Source organism: Oncorhynchus nerka, linkage group LG12, assembly GCF_034236695.1.
Source record: "Oncorhynchus nerka isolate Pitt River linkage group LG12, Oner_Uvic_2.0, whole genome shotgun sequence".
In the NCBI taxonomy this organism is placed as follows: domain Eukaryota; kingdom Metazoa; phylum Chordata; class Actinopteri; order Salmoniformes; family Salmonidae; genus Oncorhynchus; species Oncorhynchus nerka.
This window is the reverse complement of record NC_088407.1, coordinates 7,490,106-7,506,236: the sequence shown is the minus strand read 5'-3', so window position 1 is coordinate 7,506,236 and position 16,131 is coordinate 7,490,106. Positions and strand designations below refer to the sequence as shown.

The 16,131-nt window shown below is 43.1% G+C and overlaps 1 protein-coding gene across 1 annotated transcript in view; it reads right to left on the bottom strand.

The window, feature by feature from the left end:
- The window catches only part of LOC135574408 (FERM domain-containing protein 7-like), a 72,383-nt gene that overhangs the window by 25,576 nt on the left and 30,676 nt on the right, over positions 1–16,131 (bottom strand). Inside the window, exons 2-8 of the mRNA XM_065025998.1 lie at positions 7,905–7,947; positions 6,656–6,734; positions 5,138–5,235; positions 4,620–4,734; positions 3,771–3,918; positions 3,185–3,280; positions 288–451 (exon numbers count right to left, since the gene is read on the bottom strand). Coding sequence (XP_064882070.1) covers positions 288–451; positions 3,185–3,280; positions 3,771–3,918; positions 4,620–4,734; positions 5,138–5,235; positions 6,656–6,734; positions 7,905–7,947 — 743 coding nt within the window. The remainder of the gene's footprint in view (positions 1–287; positions 452–3,184; positions 3,281–3,770; positions 3,919–4,619; positions 4,735–5,137; positions 5,236–6,655; positions 6,735–7,904; positions 7,948–16,131) is intronic.

The following is a 16,131-nucleotide window of genomic DNA, read 5'->3' as shown; positions in this document are numbered from 1 at the left end:
GTCTGTACCCAGTGTGTCTGTATCCAGTGTGTCTGTACCCAGTGTGTCTGTATGTGTGTCTGTACCCAGTGTGTCTGTACCCAGTGTGTCTGTATGTGTGTCTGTACCCAGTGTGTCTGTACCCAGTGTGTCTGTATGTGTGTCTGTACCCAGTGTGTCTGTACCCAGTGTCTCTGTATGTGTGTCTGTACCCAGGGTGTCTGTACCCAGTGTGTCTGTATGTGTGTCTGTATGTGTGTCTGTACCCAGTGTGTCTGTACCCAGTGTGTCTGTATGTGTGTCTGTACCTGTATCTGAACCTGGATCCTCTGCTGGACAGCAGAGTCTTGCTGCGTGACTGAGGCTCTTTGGCCAGTCTGAAGAAGGCATGGTACTCAACGCAGGTCTTCCAGAAGGACTTAGAAACGTCTCGACTCGCCATCGCAAACTCTACCGTGTCCTTACGGGACGGCTGGTGGGCACACGCGTGGTGAATACAGGTATATATGTTTTGGGGATAAGAAGTTGTCTACTTTAAAAGAAGTTGTTTAAAATGTATCTTCTCTTGAAATTTCCTTAAAAACACTGTTATTAATTCCTGAAAATGTGAGATATGTAAATACACTTCGGAGGTTGAAAAAGTTGAATAGAACAGGCGTCTCACCCCTTATTTGGTCATGTCGTTTGATGAGGAAGTGAATATGATTGGGTATTAGGATTCTCACCCCTTATTTGGTCATGTCGTTTGATGAGGAAGTGAATATGGTTGGGTATTAGGAGTCTCACCCCTTATTTGGTCATGTCGTTTGATGAGGAAGTGAATATGGTTGGGTATTAGGAGTCTCACCCCTTATTTGGTCATGTCGTTTGATGAGGAAGTGAATATGATTGGGTATTAGGAGTCTCACCCCTTATTTGGTCATGTCGTTTGATGAGGAAGTGAATATGATTGGGTATTAGGCGTCTCACCCCTTATTTGGTCATGTCGTTTGATGAGGAAGTGAATATGATTGGGTATTAGGCGTCTCACCCCTTAATTGGTCATGTAGTTTGATGAGGAAGTGAATATGGTTGGGTAATAGGAGTCTCACCCCTTATTTGGTCATGTAGTTTGATGAGGAAGTGAATATGGTTGGGTATTAGGAGTCTCACCCCTTATATGGTCATGTAGTTTGATGAGGAAGTGAATATGGTTGGGTATTAGGAGTCTCACCCCTTATTTGGTCATGTAGTTTGATGAGGAAGTGAATATGGTTGGGTATTAGGAGTCTCACCCCTTATTTGGTCATGTCGTTTGATGAGGAAGTGAATATGGTTGGGTATTAGGAGTCTCACCCCTTATTTGGTCATGTCGTTTGATGATGAAGTGAATATGGTTGGGTATTAGGTCATGTCGTTTGATGATGAAGTGAATATGGTTGGGTATTAGGAGTCTCACCCCTTATTTGGTCATGTAGTTTGATGAGGAAGTGAATATGGTTGGGTATTAGGAGTCTCACCCCTTATCTGGTCATGTCGTTTGATGAGGAAGTGAATATGATTGGGTATTAGGAGTCTCACCCCTTATTTGGTCATGTAGTTTGATGAGGAAGTGAATATGGTTGGGTATTAGGAGTCTCACCCCTTATTTGGTCATGTAGTTTGATGAGGAAGTGAATAAGGTTGGGTATTAGGAGTCTCACCCCTTATTTGGTCATGTAGTTTGACGAGGAAGTGAATATGATTGGGTATTAGGAGTCTCACCCCTTATTTGGTCATGTAGTTTGATGAGGAAGTGAATATGGTTGGGTATTAGGAGTCTCACCCTTATTTGGTCATGTAGTTTGATGAGGAAGTGAATATGGTTGGGTATTAGGAGTCTCACCCCTTATTTGGTCATGTAGTTTGGTGAGGAAGTGAATATGATTGGGTATTAGGAGTCTCACCCCTTATTTGGTCATGTCGTTTGATGAGGAAGTGAATATGGTTGGGTAATATGAGTCCCGGACCTTATATGGTCATGTAGTTTGATGAGGAAGTGAATAAGGTTAGGTATTAGGAGTCTCACCCCTTATTTGGTCATGTAGTTTGATGAGGAAGTGAATATGGTTGGGTGTTAGGAGTCTCACCCCTTATATGGTCATGTAGTTTGATGAGGAAGTGAATATGGTTGGGTATTAGGAGTCTCACCCCTTATTTGGTCATGTAGTTTGATGAGGAAGTGAATATGGTTGGGTATTAGGAGTCTCACCCCTTATTTGGTCATGTAGTTTGATGAGGAAGTGAATATGGTTGGGTATTAGGAGTCCCGGACCTTATTTGGTCATGTCGTTTGATGAGGAAGTGAATATGGTTGGGTATTAGGAGTCTCACCCCTTATTTGGTCATGTCGTTTGATGAGGAAGTGAATATGATTGGGTATTAGGAGTCTCACCCCTTATTTGGTCATGTCGTTTGATGAGGAAGTGAATATGGTTGGGTATTAGGAGTCTCAGTCCCTTATTTGGTCATGTAGTTTGATGAGGAAGTGAATATGGTTGGGTATTAGGAGTCTCACCCCTTATTTGGTCATGTCGTTTGATGAGGAAGTGAATATGATTGGGTATTAGGAGTCTCACCCCTTATTTGGTCATGTAGTTTGATGAGGAAGTGAATATGGTTGGGTATTAGGAGTCTCACCCCTTATTTGGTCATGTAGTTTGATGAGGAAGTGAATATGGTTGGGTATTAGGAGTCTCACCCCTATTTGGTCATGTAGTTTGATGAGGAAGTGAATATGGTTGGGTATTAGGAGTCTCACCCCTTATTTGGTCATGTAGTTTGATGAGGAAGTGAATATGATTGGGTATTAGGAGTCTCACCCCTTATTTGGTCATGTAGTTTGATGAGGAAGTGAATATGGTTGGGTATTAGGAGTCTCACCCCTTATTTGGTCATGTAGTTTGATGAGGAAGTGAATATGGTTGGGTATTAGGAGTCTCACCCCTTATTTGGTCATGTAGTTTGATGAGGAAGTGAATATGGTTGGGTATTAGGAGTCTCACCCCTATTTGGTCATGTAGTTTGATGAGGAAGTGAATATGGTTGGGTATTAGGAGTCTCACCCCTTATTTGGTCATGTAGTTTGATGAGGAAGTGAATATGGTTGGGTATTAGGAGTCTCACCCCTTATTTGGTCAAGTAGTTTGATGAGGAAGTGAATATGGTTGGGTATTAGGAGTCTCACCCCTATTTGGTCGTGTAGTTTGATGAGGAAGTGTTTCCTCTTGAAGCTCAGTTTACGGATCTTGGCCCAGCTGAACGTGTTGATCTTAGTGTTGCCCTGGAGATGAGAGGAGACAGGAGATTGGTCAGAGTGTGGACATGTGTGGACATACTACAATAATAGTAAACAAACAACAATTTTTGTTAGTCCCCACAAAGTCAAATAGTATTTATATGGGGTTTAAGGTTAAGGTTAGAATCAGGTTTAGGGTGGAGAGCTAGAGTTCATTTTAGGGTTATGATTAGGGTTAGGTTTTCAGGTTCATGGTTAGTTTTACAGTAGGGTTGAATGGGACTGAATTGTGTGTCCCAAGAAGGTTAGTTTATACAAGGGTGTGTGTGTGTGTGTGTGTGTATGTGTGTACCTGGAACACCAGTACCCCAGTGTGTGTGTGTGTGTGTGTGTGTGTGTGTGTGTGTGTGTGTGTGTGTGTGTGTGTGTGTGTGTGTGTACCTGGAAAACCAGTACCCCAGTGTGTGTGTGTGTGTGTGTGTGTGTGTGTACCTGGAACACCAGTACCCCAGAGTGTGTGTGTGTGTGTGTGTACCTGGAACACCAGTACCCCAGAGTGTGTGACGGCCAGGTTGAGTCTTATGCCCTCGCCATCGTGGGCAGGGTGGGGGCGGATACCGTACATGTCCAGTTTCCTAGCAACCTCCAACAGATGGACGTCTGAGTCCGCAGGAGAGTGACCCCTGGAACAATCAACCAATCAGGCAATCAGATAATCAATCAGTGTGTGTGTGTGTGTGTGTGTGTGTGTGTGTGTGTGTGTGTGTGTGTGTGTGTGTGTGTGTGTGAAACATACTGTTTCAGTTCTAGATGGTGACCTAACTGTATATTCTGACGCTAAGGAAGGATCTCGATAGTAGTGACAGTAGATGCTAATGCTAAGGAAGTGCTTCCCACAGGGACCATAGGATCTCGATGGCAGTGACAGTAGATGCTAATGCTAAGGAAGTGCTTCCCACAGGGACCATAGGATCTCGATGGCAGTGACAGTAGATGCTAATGCTAAGGAAGTGCTTCCACAGGGACCATAGGATCTCTATGACAGTGACAGTAGATGCTAATGCTAAGGAAGTGCCTCCACAGGGACCATAGGATCTCAATGGCAGTGACAGTAGATGCTAATGCTAGGGAAGTGCTTCCCACAGGGACCATAGGATCTATATGACAGTGACATTAGATGCTAATGCTAAGGAAGTGCTTCCACTTGGACCATAGTATCTCGCTGGCAGTGACAGTAGATGCTAATGCTAGGGAAGTGCTTCCCACAGGGACCATAGGATCTCTATGACAGTGACAGTAGATGCTAATGCTAGGGAAGTGCTTCCCACAGGGACCATAGGATCTCTATGACAGTGACAGTAGATGCTAATGCTAAAGTGCTAACCTGTGTTTCCTGTGGAAGTTCATAATTTTGTGGTCCAGGTATTCCTGGTTAGGGACGTATCTTCTCATCTCTAGATGGTGGATGTCCAACTCCTCCTTGTAGTCTCCCAGCTCTGCTGTACAATATACACACGTGCACGAACGGAAGCACACGTGCATGCCTCAAGCACGGACGAACACATGCACACATACACACACACACAAAGGTAAACAACGAATGTACAAACACAAACACACACACACACAGCAAGTAAGTAAGTCATTTCAGGTAGGTTAACTTCGACGAGTGAGTTACAGATATTATCCAAGGATAGGAATAAATGTAATCTAGAAAGTGAATGGCAGGGTTGTATATATATGTGTTGACAAAAGCAAAACGTTTAAAAAATGTATATATTGTACGACAGAAGAACAAAAAAAACGTATTCGACAAGTTCCCTGCCTGTCTCCGCCCCATTGGCTTCGGTTTCCTTTCTCGTGAACACAACCCAGGTGTTTATTGGATTGGGCTTGACTCACACTGCAGTATATGGGAGACCAGCAGGGCGGCGCTGTTGTCATTACAGGTAAGACTGCCTGTAGAGAGGTCCTGCTTTATCTGGAGAGAAAACAGATACCTGGAACAGAGGAGAGGAGAGAGAGGTTACACACACAGAACTGTTGTCATTACAGAGAAAACAGACACCTGGTAGAGAGAATACACCTGGGTCAGATAGATATACCTGCTGTACACCTGGGTCAGATAGATATACCTGCTGTACACCTGGGTCAGATAGATATACCTGCTGTACACCTGGGTCAGATAGATATACTGTACACCTGGGTCAGATATACCTACTGTACACCTGGGTCAGATAGATATACATACTGTACACCTGGGTGTACACCTGACGACGGCCCTAGTGATTGAGCCTCTACTAATATAAACACTGTCCCTGACGACGGCCCTAGTGATTGAGCCTCTACTAATATAAACACTGTCCCTGACGACGGCCCTAGTGATTGAGCCTCTACTAATATAAACACTGTCCCTGACGACGGCCCTAGTGATGGATCCTCTACTAATATAAACACTGTCCCTGACGACGGCCCTAGTGATGGATCCTCTACTAATATAAACACTGTCCCTGACGACGGCCCTAGTGATGGATCCTCTACTAATATAAACACTGTCCCTGACGACGGCCCTAGTGATGGATCCTCTACTAATATAAACACTGTCCCTGACGACGACCCTAGTGATGGATCCTCTACTAATATAAACACTGTCCCTGACGACGGCCCTAGTGATGGATCCTCTACTAATATAAACACTGTCCCTGACGACGGCCCTAGTGATGGATCCTCTACTAATATAAACACTGTCCCTGACGACGGCCCTAGTGATGGATCCTCTACTAATATAAACACTGTCCCTGACGACGACCCTAGTGATGGATCCTCTACTAATATAAACACTGTCCCTGACGACGGCCCTAGTGATGGATCCTCTACTAATATAAACACTGTCCCTGACGACGGCCCTAGTGATGGGATCCTCTACTAATATAAACACTGTCCCTGACGACGGCCCTAGTGATGGATCCTCTACTAATATAAACACTGTCCCTGACGACGGCCCTAGTGATGGGATCCTCTACTAATATAAACACTGTCCCTGACGACGGCCCTAGTGATGGATCCTCTACTAATATAAACACTGTCCCTGACGACGGCCCTAGTGATGGATCTTCTACTAATATAAACACTGTCCCTGACGACGACCCTAGTGATGGATCCTCTACTAATATAAACACTGTCCCTGACGACGGCCCTAGTGATGGATCCTCTACTAATATAAACACTGTCCCTGACGACGGCCCTAGTGATGGATCCTCTACTAATATAAACACTGTCCCTGACGACGGCCCTAGTGATGGATCCTCTACTAATATAAACACTGTCCCTGACGACGGCCCTCGTGATGGATCCTCTACTAATATAAACACTGTCCCTGACTAATGTATCCGAGGAAGGCGCGTCACTTCAAACACACACCTTGTGAGTCTTCTCTGCAGCTGTCCTGGGTCTGGAGGAAAGAACTTGACAATGAATCTGAAGAACAGATCACTGGTGTCTGAGAGATGGAGACGGAGAGGGAGAGAGGTAAGGAAAGAGAAGGGGGGGGATAAGTTAACCACAATGAAAGAAAAATAACTATACTGTGCCTTGCAAAAGTATTCATCCCCCTTGGCGTTTTTTCCTATTTTGTTGCATTACAACCTGTTATTTAAATACATTTTTATTTGGATTTCATGTAATGGACACACAATTTTCCAAATTGGTGAAAGTGAAATGAAAAGAATTACTTGTTTCCAAAAATTATTTTAAAAAATGAAAAAAGGAAAAGTGTTGTGTGTAATATGTGTTCACCCCCTTTGCTATGAAGCCCCTAAATAAGATATGGTGCAAACAATTACCATCAGAAGTCACACAATAAAGTCCACCAGAGTACAATCTAAGTGTCACATGATCTGTCACATGATCTCAGTATATATACACCTGTACTGAAAGGCCCTAGAGTCTGCAACACCACTAAGCAAGCGGCACCATGAAGACCCAAGCAACTCTCCAAAACAGGTCAGGGACAAAGTTGTGGAGAAGGACAGATCAGGGTTGGGTTATAAAAAAAGTATCAGAAACGTTGAACGTCCCACAGAGCACCATTAAATCCATTATTAAACAATGGAAAGAATATCTTGGTACATCTAGCCACTGGGAGGCACACTGCTAAAGCAACACTTGAGTGGTTTTAGGAGAAACATTTAAATGTCTTGGAATGGCCTAGTCAAAGCCCAGAACTCAATCCAATTGAGAATCTGTGGTATGACTTAAAGATTGTTGAACACCAGCAGAACCCATCCAACTTGAAGGAGCTGGAGCAGTTTTACCTTGAAGAATGGGCAACAACCCCAGTGGCTAGATGTACCAAGCTTATAGAGACATACCCCAAGAGACTTGCAGCTGTAAGTAATGCAAAAAGTGGCTCTACAAAGCATGGACTTTGTGGGGGTGAAAAGTTTTCTGTATTATTGTCTTCTTTGTTGTTTGTTACAAAATAAAAAATATTTTTGCATCTTCAAAGTGGAAGGTTGTTGTGTAGATCAAATGACACAAACCCACCAAGAATACATTTTAATTCTAAGTTGTAAGCCAACAAATTCGGGGTGAAAACGTTCACAAGACACCGTACACATTATCACTCAGTTACTACGAATCACTCACACACGACAAAACACAGACTTACTCTTTATCTGACTGGCAAGAGGTTTCAACTGTTCCAGCCACACCTGGAAGAAGAAACAACCATTACAACAGAACCAACACACTGGTTATACTGACCTGTCTAGTAGGTTATACTGACCTGTCTAGTAGGTTATACTGACCTCCCTGTCTAGTAGGTTATACTGACCTGTCTAGTAGGTTATACTGACCTGTCTAGTAGATTATACTGACCTGTCTAGTAGGTTATACTGACCTGTCTAGTAGGTTATACTAACCTGTCTAGTAGGTTATACTGACCTGTCTAGTAGATTATACTGACCTGTCTAGTAGGTTATACTGACCTGTCTAGTAGGTTATACTGACCTGTCTAGTAGGTTATACTGACCTCCCTGTCTAGTAGGTTATACTGACCTGTCTAGTAGGTTATACTGACCTATCTAGTAGGTTATACTGACCTCCCTGTAGGTTATACTAGGTTATACTGACCTGTCTAGTAGGTTATACTGACCTGTCTAGTAGGTTATACTGACCTGTCTAGTAGGTTATACTGACCTGTCTAGTAGGTTATACTGACCTGTCTAGTAGGTTATACTGACCTCCCTGTCTAGTAGGTTATACTGACCTGTCTAGTAGGTTATACTGACCTCCCTGTCTAGTAGGTTATACTGACCTCCATGTCTAGTAGGTTATACTGACCTGTCTAGTAGGTTATACTGACCTCCCTGTCTAGTAGGTTATACTGACCTCCCTGTCTAGTAGGTTATACTGACCTCCCTGTCTAGTAGGTTATACTGAACTGTCTAGTAGGTTATACTGACCTCCCTGTCTAGTAGGTTATACTGACCTGTCTAGTAGGTTATACTGACCTGTCTAGTAGGTTATACTGACCTGTCTAGTAGGTTATACTGACCTCCCTGTCTAGTAGGTTATACTGACCTGTCTAGTAGGTTATACTGACCTCCCTGTCTAGTAGGTTATACTGACCTGTCTAGTAGGTTATACTGACCTGTCTAGTAGGTTATACTGACCTCCCTGTCTAGTAGGTTATACTGACCTCCCTGTCTAGTAGGTTATACTGACCTGTCTAGTAGGTTATACTGACCTGTCTAGTAGGTTATACTGACCTGTCTAGTAGGTTATACTGACCTGTCTAGTAGGTTATACTGACCTCCCTGTCTAGTAGGTTATACTGACCTGTCTAGTAGGTTATACTGACCTGTCTAGTAGATTATACTGACCTGTCTAGTAGGTTATACTGACCTGTCTAGTAGGTTATACTGACCTCCCTGTCTAGTAGGTTATACTGACCTGTCTAGTAGGTTATACTGACCTGTCTAGTAGGTTATACTGACCTCCCTGTCTAGTAGGTTATACTGACCTGTCTAGTAGATTATACTGACCTGTCTAGTAGGTTATACTGACCTGTCTAGTAGGTTATACTGACCTGTCTAGTAGGTTATACTGACCTGTCTAGTAGGTTATACTGACCTCCCTGTCTAGTAGGTTATACTGACCTGTCTAGTAGGTTATACTGACCTATCTAGTAGGTTATACTGACCTCCCTGTCTAGTAGGTTATACTGACCTGTCTAGTAGGTTATACTGACCTGTCTAGTAGGTTATACTGACCTGTCTAGTAGGTTATACTGACCTCCCTGTCTAGTAGGTTATACTGACCTGTCTAGTAGGTTATACTGACCTCCCTGTGTAGTAGGTTATACTGACCTGTCTAGTAGGTTATACTGACCTGTCTAGTAGGTTATACTGACCTCCATGTCTAGTAGGTTATACTGACCTGTCTAGTAGGTTATACTGACCTGTCTAGTAGGTTATACTGACCTGTCTAGTAGGTTATACTGACCTGTCTAGTAGGTTAAACCTCCCTGACCTAACCTGTCTAGTAGGTTATACTGACTCCCTGTCTAGTAGGTTATACTGACCTGTCTAGTAGGTTATACTGACCTGTCTAGTAGGTTATACTGACTGTCTAGTAGGTTATACTGACCTGTCTAGTAGGTTATACTGACCTGTCTAGTAGGTTATACTGACCTGTCTAGTAGGTTATACTGACCTCCCTGTCTAGTAGGTTATACTGACCTGTCTAGTAGGTTATACTGACCTGTCTAGTAGGTTATACTGACCTGTCTAGTAGGTTATACTGACCTGTCTAGTAGGTTATACTGACCTCCCTGTCTAGTAGGTTATACTGACCTCCCTGTCTAGTAGGTTATACTGACCTCCCTGTCTAGTAGGTTATACTGACTGTCTAGTAGGTTATACCCTGTCTAGTAGGTTATACTGACCTGTCTAGTAGGTTATACTGACCTGTCTAGTAGGTTAAACTGACCTGTCTAGTAGGTTATACTGACCTGTCTAGTAGGTTATACTGACCTGTCTAGTAGGTTATACTGACCTGTCTAGTAGGTTATACTGACCTCCCTGTCTAGTAGGTTATACTGACCTCCCTGTCTAGTAGGTTATACTGACCTGTCTAGTAGGTTATACTGACCTCCCTGTCTAGTAGGTTATACTGACCTGTCTAGTAGGTTATACTGACCTGTCTAGTAGGTTATACTGACCTCCCTGTCTAGTAGGTTATACTGACCTCCCTGTCTAGTAGGTTATACTGACCTGTCTAGTAGGTTATACTGACCTGTCTAGTAGGTTATACTGACCTGTCTAGTAGGTTATACTGACCTGTCTAGTAGGTTATACTGACCTCCCTGTCTAGTAGGTTATACTGACCTGTCTAGTAGGTTATACTGACCTGTCTAGTAGATTATACTGACCTGTCTAGTAGGTTATACTGACCTGTCTAGTAGGTTATACTGACCTCCCTGTCTAGTAGGTTATACTGACCTGTCTAGTAGGTTATACTGACCTGTCTAGTAGGTTATACTGACCTCCCTGTCTAGTAGGTTATACTGACCTGTCTAGTAGATTATACTGACCTGTCTAGTAGGTTATACTGACCTGTCTAGTAGGTTATACTGACCTGTCTAGTAGGTTATACTGACCTGTCTAGTAGGTTATACTGACCTCCCTGTCTAGTAGGTTATACTGACCTGTCTAGTAGGTTATACTGACCTATCTAGTAGGTTATACTGACCTCCCTGTCTAGTAGGTTATACTGACCTGTCTAGTAGGTTATACTGACCTGTCTAGTAGGTTATACTGACCTGTCTAGTAGGTTATACTGACCTCCCTGTCTAGTAGGTTATACTGACCTGTCTAGTAGGTTATACTGACCTCCCTGTGTAGTAGGTTATACTGACCTGTCTAGTAGGTTATACTGACCTGTCTAGTAGGTTATACTGACCTCCATGTCTAGTAGGTTATACTGACCTGTCTAGTAGGTTATACTGACCTGTCTAGTAGGTTATACTGACCTGTCTAGTAGGTTATACTGACCTGTCTAGTAGGTTATACTGACCTGTCTAGTAGGTTATACTGACCTGTCTAGTAGGTTATACTGACCTGTCTAGTAGGTTATACTGACCTCCCTGTCTAGTAGGTTATACTAACCTGTCTAGTAGGTTATACTGACCTCCCTGTCTAGTAGGTTATACTGACCTGTCTAGTAGATTATACTGACCTGTCTAGTAGGTTATACTGACCTGTCTAGTAGGTTATACTGACCTGTCTAGTAGGTTATACTGACCTGTCTAGTAGGTTATACTGACCTCCCTGTCTAGTAGGTTATACTGACCTGTCTAGTAGGTTATACTGACCTCCCTGTCTAGTAGGTTATACTGACCTGTCTAGTAGGTTATACTGACCTGTCTAGTAGGTTATACTGACCTGTCTAGTAGGTTATACTGACCTCCCTGTCTAGTAGGTTATACTGACCTGTCTAGTAGGTTATACTGACCTGTCTAGTAGGTTATACTGACCTGTCTAGTAGGTTATACTGACCTGTCTAGTAGGTTATACTGACCTGTCTAGTAGGTTATACTGACCTCCCTGTCTAGTAGGTTATACTGACCTGTCTAGTAGGTTATACTGACCTCCCTGTCTAGTAGGTTATACTGACCTGTCTAGTAGGTTATACTGACCTGTCTAGTAGGTTATACTGACCTCCCTGTCTAGTAGGTTATACTGACCTCCCTGTCTAGTAGGTTATACTGACCTGTCTAGTAGGTTATACTGACCTGTCTAGTAGGTTATACTGACCTGTCTAGTAGGTTATACTGACCTCCCTGTCTAGTAGGTTATACTGACCTGTCTAGTAGGTTATACTGACCTGTCTAGTAGGTTATACTGACCTGTCTAGTAGGTTATACTGACCTGTCTAGTAGGTTATACTGACCTCCCTGTCTAGTAGGTTATACTGACCTGTCTAGTAGGTTATACTGACCTGTCTAGTAGGTTATACTGACCTCCCTGTCTAGTAGGTTATACTGACCTGTCTAGTAGGTTATACTGACCTGTCTAGTAGGTTATACTGACCTGTCTAGTAGGTTATACTGACCTGTCTAGTAGGTTATACTGACCTGTCTAGTAGGTTATACTGACCTCCCTGTCTAGTAGGTTATACTGACCTGTCTAGTAGGTTATACTGACCTGTCTAGTAGGTTATACTGACCTCCCTGTCTAGTAGGTTATACTGACCTGTCTAGTAGGTTATACTGACCTGTCTAGTAGGTTATACTGACCTGTCTAGTAGGTTATACTGACCTGTCTAGTAGGTTATACTGACCTGTCTAGTAGGTTATACTGACCTCCTGTCTAGTAGGTTATACTGACCTGTCTAGTAGGTTATACTGACCTGTCTAGTAGGTTATACTGACCTCCCTGTCTAGTAGGTTATACTGACCTGTCTAGTAGGTTATACTGACCTGTCTAGTAGGTTATACTGACCTGTCTAGTAGGTTATACTGACCTGTCTAGTAGGTTATACTGACCTGTCTAGTAGGTTATACTGACCTGTCTAGTAGGTTATACTGACCTGTCTAGTAGGTTATACTGACCTCCCTGTCTAGTAGGTTATACTGACCTGTCTAGTAGGTTATACTGACCTGTCTAGTAGGTTATACTGACCTGTCTAGTAGGTTATACTGACCTGTCTAGTAGGTTATACTGACCTCCCTGTCTAGTAGGTTATACTGACCTGTCTAGTAGGTTATACTGACCTGTCTAGTAGGTTATACTGACCTGTCTAGTAGGTTATACTGACCTGTCTAGTAGGTTATACTGACCTCCCTGTCTAGTAGGTTATACTGACCTGTCTAGTAGGTTATACTGACCTGTCTAGTAGGTTATACTGACCTCCCTGTCTAGTAGGTTATACTGACCTGTCTAGTAGGTTATACTGACCTGTCTAGTAGGTTATACTGACCTGTCTAGTAGGTTATACTGACCTGTCTAGTAGGTTATACTGACCTGTCTAGTAGGTTATACTGACCTCCCTGTCTAGTAGGTTATACTGACCTGTCTAGTAGGTTATACTGACCTGTCTAGTAGGTTATACTGACCTCCCTGTCTAGTAGGTTATACTGACCTGTCTAGTAGGTTATACTGACCTGTCTAGTAGGTTATACTGACCTGTCTAGTAGGTTATACTGACCTCCCTGTCTAGTAGGTTATACTGACCTGTCTAGTAGGTTATACTGACCTCCCTGTCTAGTAGGTTATACTGACCTGTCTAGTAGGTTATACTGACCTGTCTAGTAGGTTATACTGACCTGTCTAGTAGGTTATACTGACCTGTCTAGTAGGTTATACTGACCTGTCTAGTAGGTTATACTGACCTGTCTAGTAGGTTATACTGACCTGTCTAGTAGGTTATACTGACCTCCTGTCTAGTAGGTTATACTGACCTGTCTAGTAGGTTATACTGACCTGTCTAGTAGGTTATACTGACCTGTCTAGTAGGTTATACTGACCTCCTGTCTAGTAGGTTATACTGACCTCCCTGTCTAGTAGGTTATACTGACCTCCCTGTCTAGTAGGTTATACTGACCTCCCTGTCTAGTAGGTTATACTGACCTGTCTAGTAGGTTATACTGACCTCCCTGTCTAGTAGGTTATACTGACCTGTCTAGTAGGTTATACTGACCTGTCTAGTAGGTTATACTGACCTCCCTGTCTAGTAGGTTATACTGACCTGTCTAGTAGGTTATACTGACCTCCCTGTCTAGTAGGTTATACTGACCTGTCTAGTAGGTTATACTGACCTGTCTAGTAGGTTATACTGACCTGTCTAGTAGGTTATACTGACCTCCCTGTCTAGTAGGTTATACTGACCTCCCTGTCTAGTAGGTTATACTGACCTCCCTGTCTAGTAGGTTATACTGACCTCCCTGTCTAGTAGGTTATACTGACCTGTCTAGTAGGTTATACTGACCTGTCTAGTAGGTTATACTGACCTGTCTAGTAGGTTATACTGACCTCCCTGTCTAGTAGGTTATACTGACCTCCCTGTCTAGTAGGTTATACTGACCTGTCTAGTAGGTTATACTGACCTGTCTAGTAGGTTATACTGACCTGTCTAGTAGGTTATACTGACCTCCCTGTCTAGTAGGTTATACTGACCTGTCTAGTAGGTTATACTGACCTGTCTAGTAGGTTATACTGACCTCCCTGTCTAGTAGGTTATACTGACCTCCCTGTCTAGTAGGTTATACTGACCTGTCTAGTAGGTTATACTGACCTGTCTAGTAGGTTATACTGACCTGTCTAGTAGGTTATACTGACCTGTCTAGTAGGTTATACTGACCTCCCTGTCTAGTAGGTTATACTGACCTGTCTAGTAGGTTATACTGACCTGTCTAGTAGGTTATACTGACCTGTCTAGTAGGTTATACTGACCTGTCTAGTAGGTTATACTGACCTCCCTGTCTAGTAGGTTATACTGACCTGTCTAGTAGGTTATACTGACCTGTCTAGTAGGTTATACTGACCTCCCTGTCTAGTAGGTTATACTGACCTGTCTAGTAGGTTATACTGACCTGTCTAGTAGGTTATACTGACCTGTCTAGTAGGTTATACTGACCTGTCTAGTAGGTTATACTGACCTGTCTAGTAGGTTATACTGACCTCCTGTCTAGTAGGTTATACTGACCTGTCTAGTAGGTTATACTGACCTGTCTAGTAGGTTATACTGACCTCCCTGTCTAGTAGGTTATACTGACCTGTCTAGTAGGTTATACTGACCTGTCTAGTAGGTTATACTGACCTGTCTAGTAGGTTATACTGACCTCCCTGTCTAGTAGGTTATACTGACCTGTCTAGTAGGTTATACTGACCTCCCTGTCTAGTAGGTTATACTGACCTGTCTAGTAGGTTATACTGACCTGTCTAGTAGGTTATACTGACCTCCTGTCTAGTAGGTTATACTGACCTGTCTAGTAGGTTATACTGACCTGTCTAGTAGGTTATACTGACCTGTCTAGTAGGTTATACTGACCTGTCTAGTAGGTTATACTGACCTCCCTGTCTAGTAGGTTATACTGACCTGTCTAGTAGGTTATACTGACCTGTCTAGTAGGTTATACTGACCTGTCTAGTAGGTTATACTGACCTCCCTGTCTAGTAGGTTATACTGACCTCCCTGTCTAGTAGGTTATACTGACCTCCCTGTCCCTGTCTAGTAGGTTATACTGACCTCCCTGTCTAGTAGGTTATACTGACCTCCCTGTCTAGTAGGTTATACTGACCTGTCTAGTAGGTTATACTGACCTGTCTAGTAGGTTATACTGACCTCCCTGTCTAGTAGGTTATACTGACCTGTCTAGTAGGTTATACTGACCTCCCTGTCTAGTAGGTTATACTGACCTCCTGTCTAGTAGGTTATACTGACCTGTCTAGTAGGTTATACTGACCTGTCTAGTAGGTTATACTGACCTGTCTAGTAGGTTATACTGACCTCCCTGTCTAGTAGGTTATACTGACCTCCCTGTCTAGTAGGTTATACTGACCTCCCTGTCTAGTAGGTTATACTGACCTGTCTAGTAGGTTATACTGACCTGTCTAGTAGGTTATACTGACCTGTCTAGTAGGTTATACTGACCTCCCTGTCTAGTAGGTTATACTGACCTCCCTGTCTAGTAGGTTATACTGACCTCCCTGTCTAGTAGGTTATACTGACCTGTCTAGTAGGTTATACTGACCTCCCTGTCTAGTAGGTTATACTGACCTGTCTAGTAGGTTATACTGACCTCCCTGTCTAGTAGGTTATACTGACCTGTCTAGTAGGTTATACTGACCTCCCTGTCTAGTAGGTTATACTGACCTCCCTGTCTAGTAGGT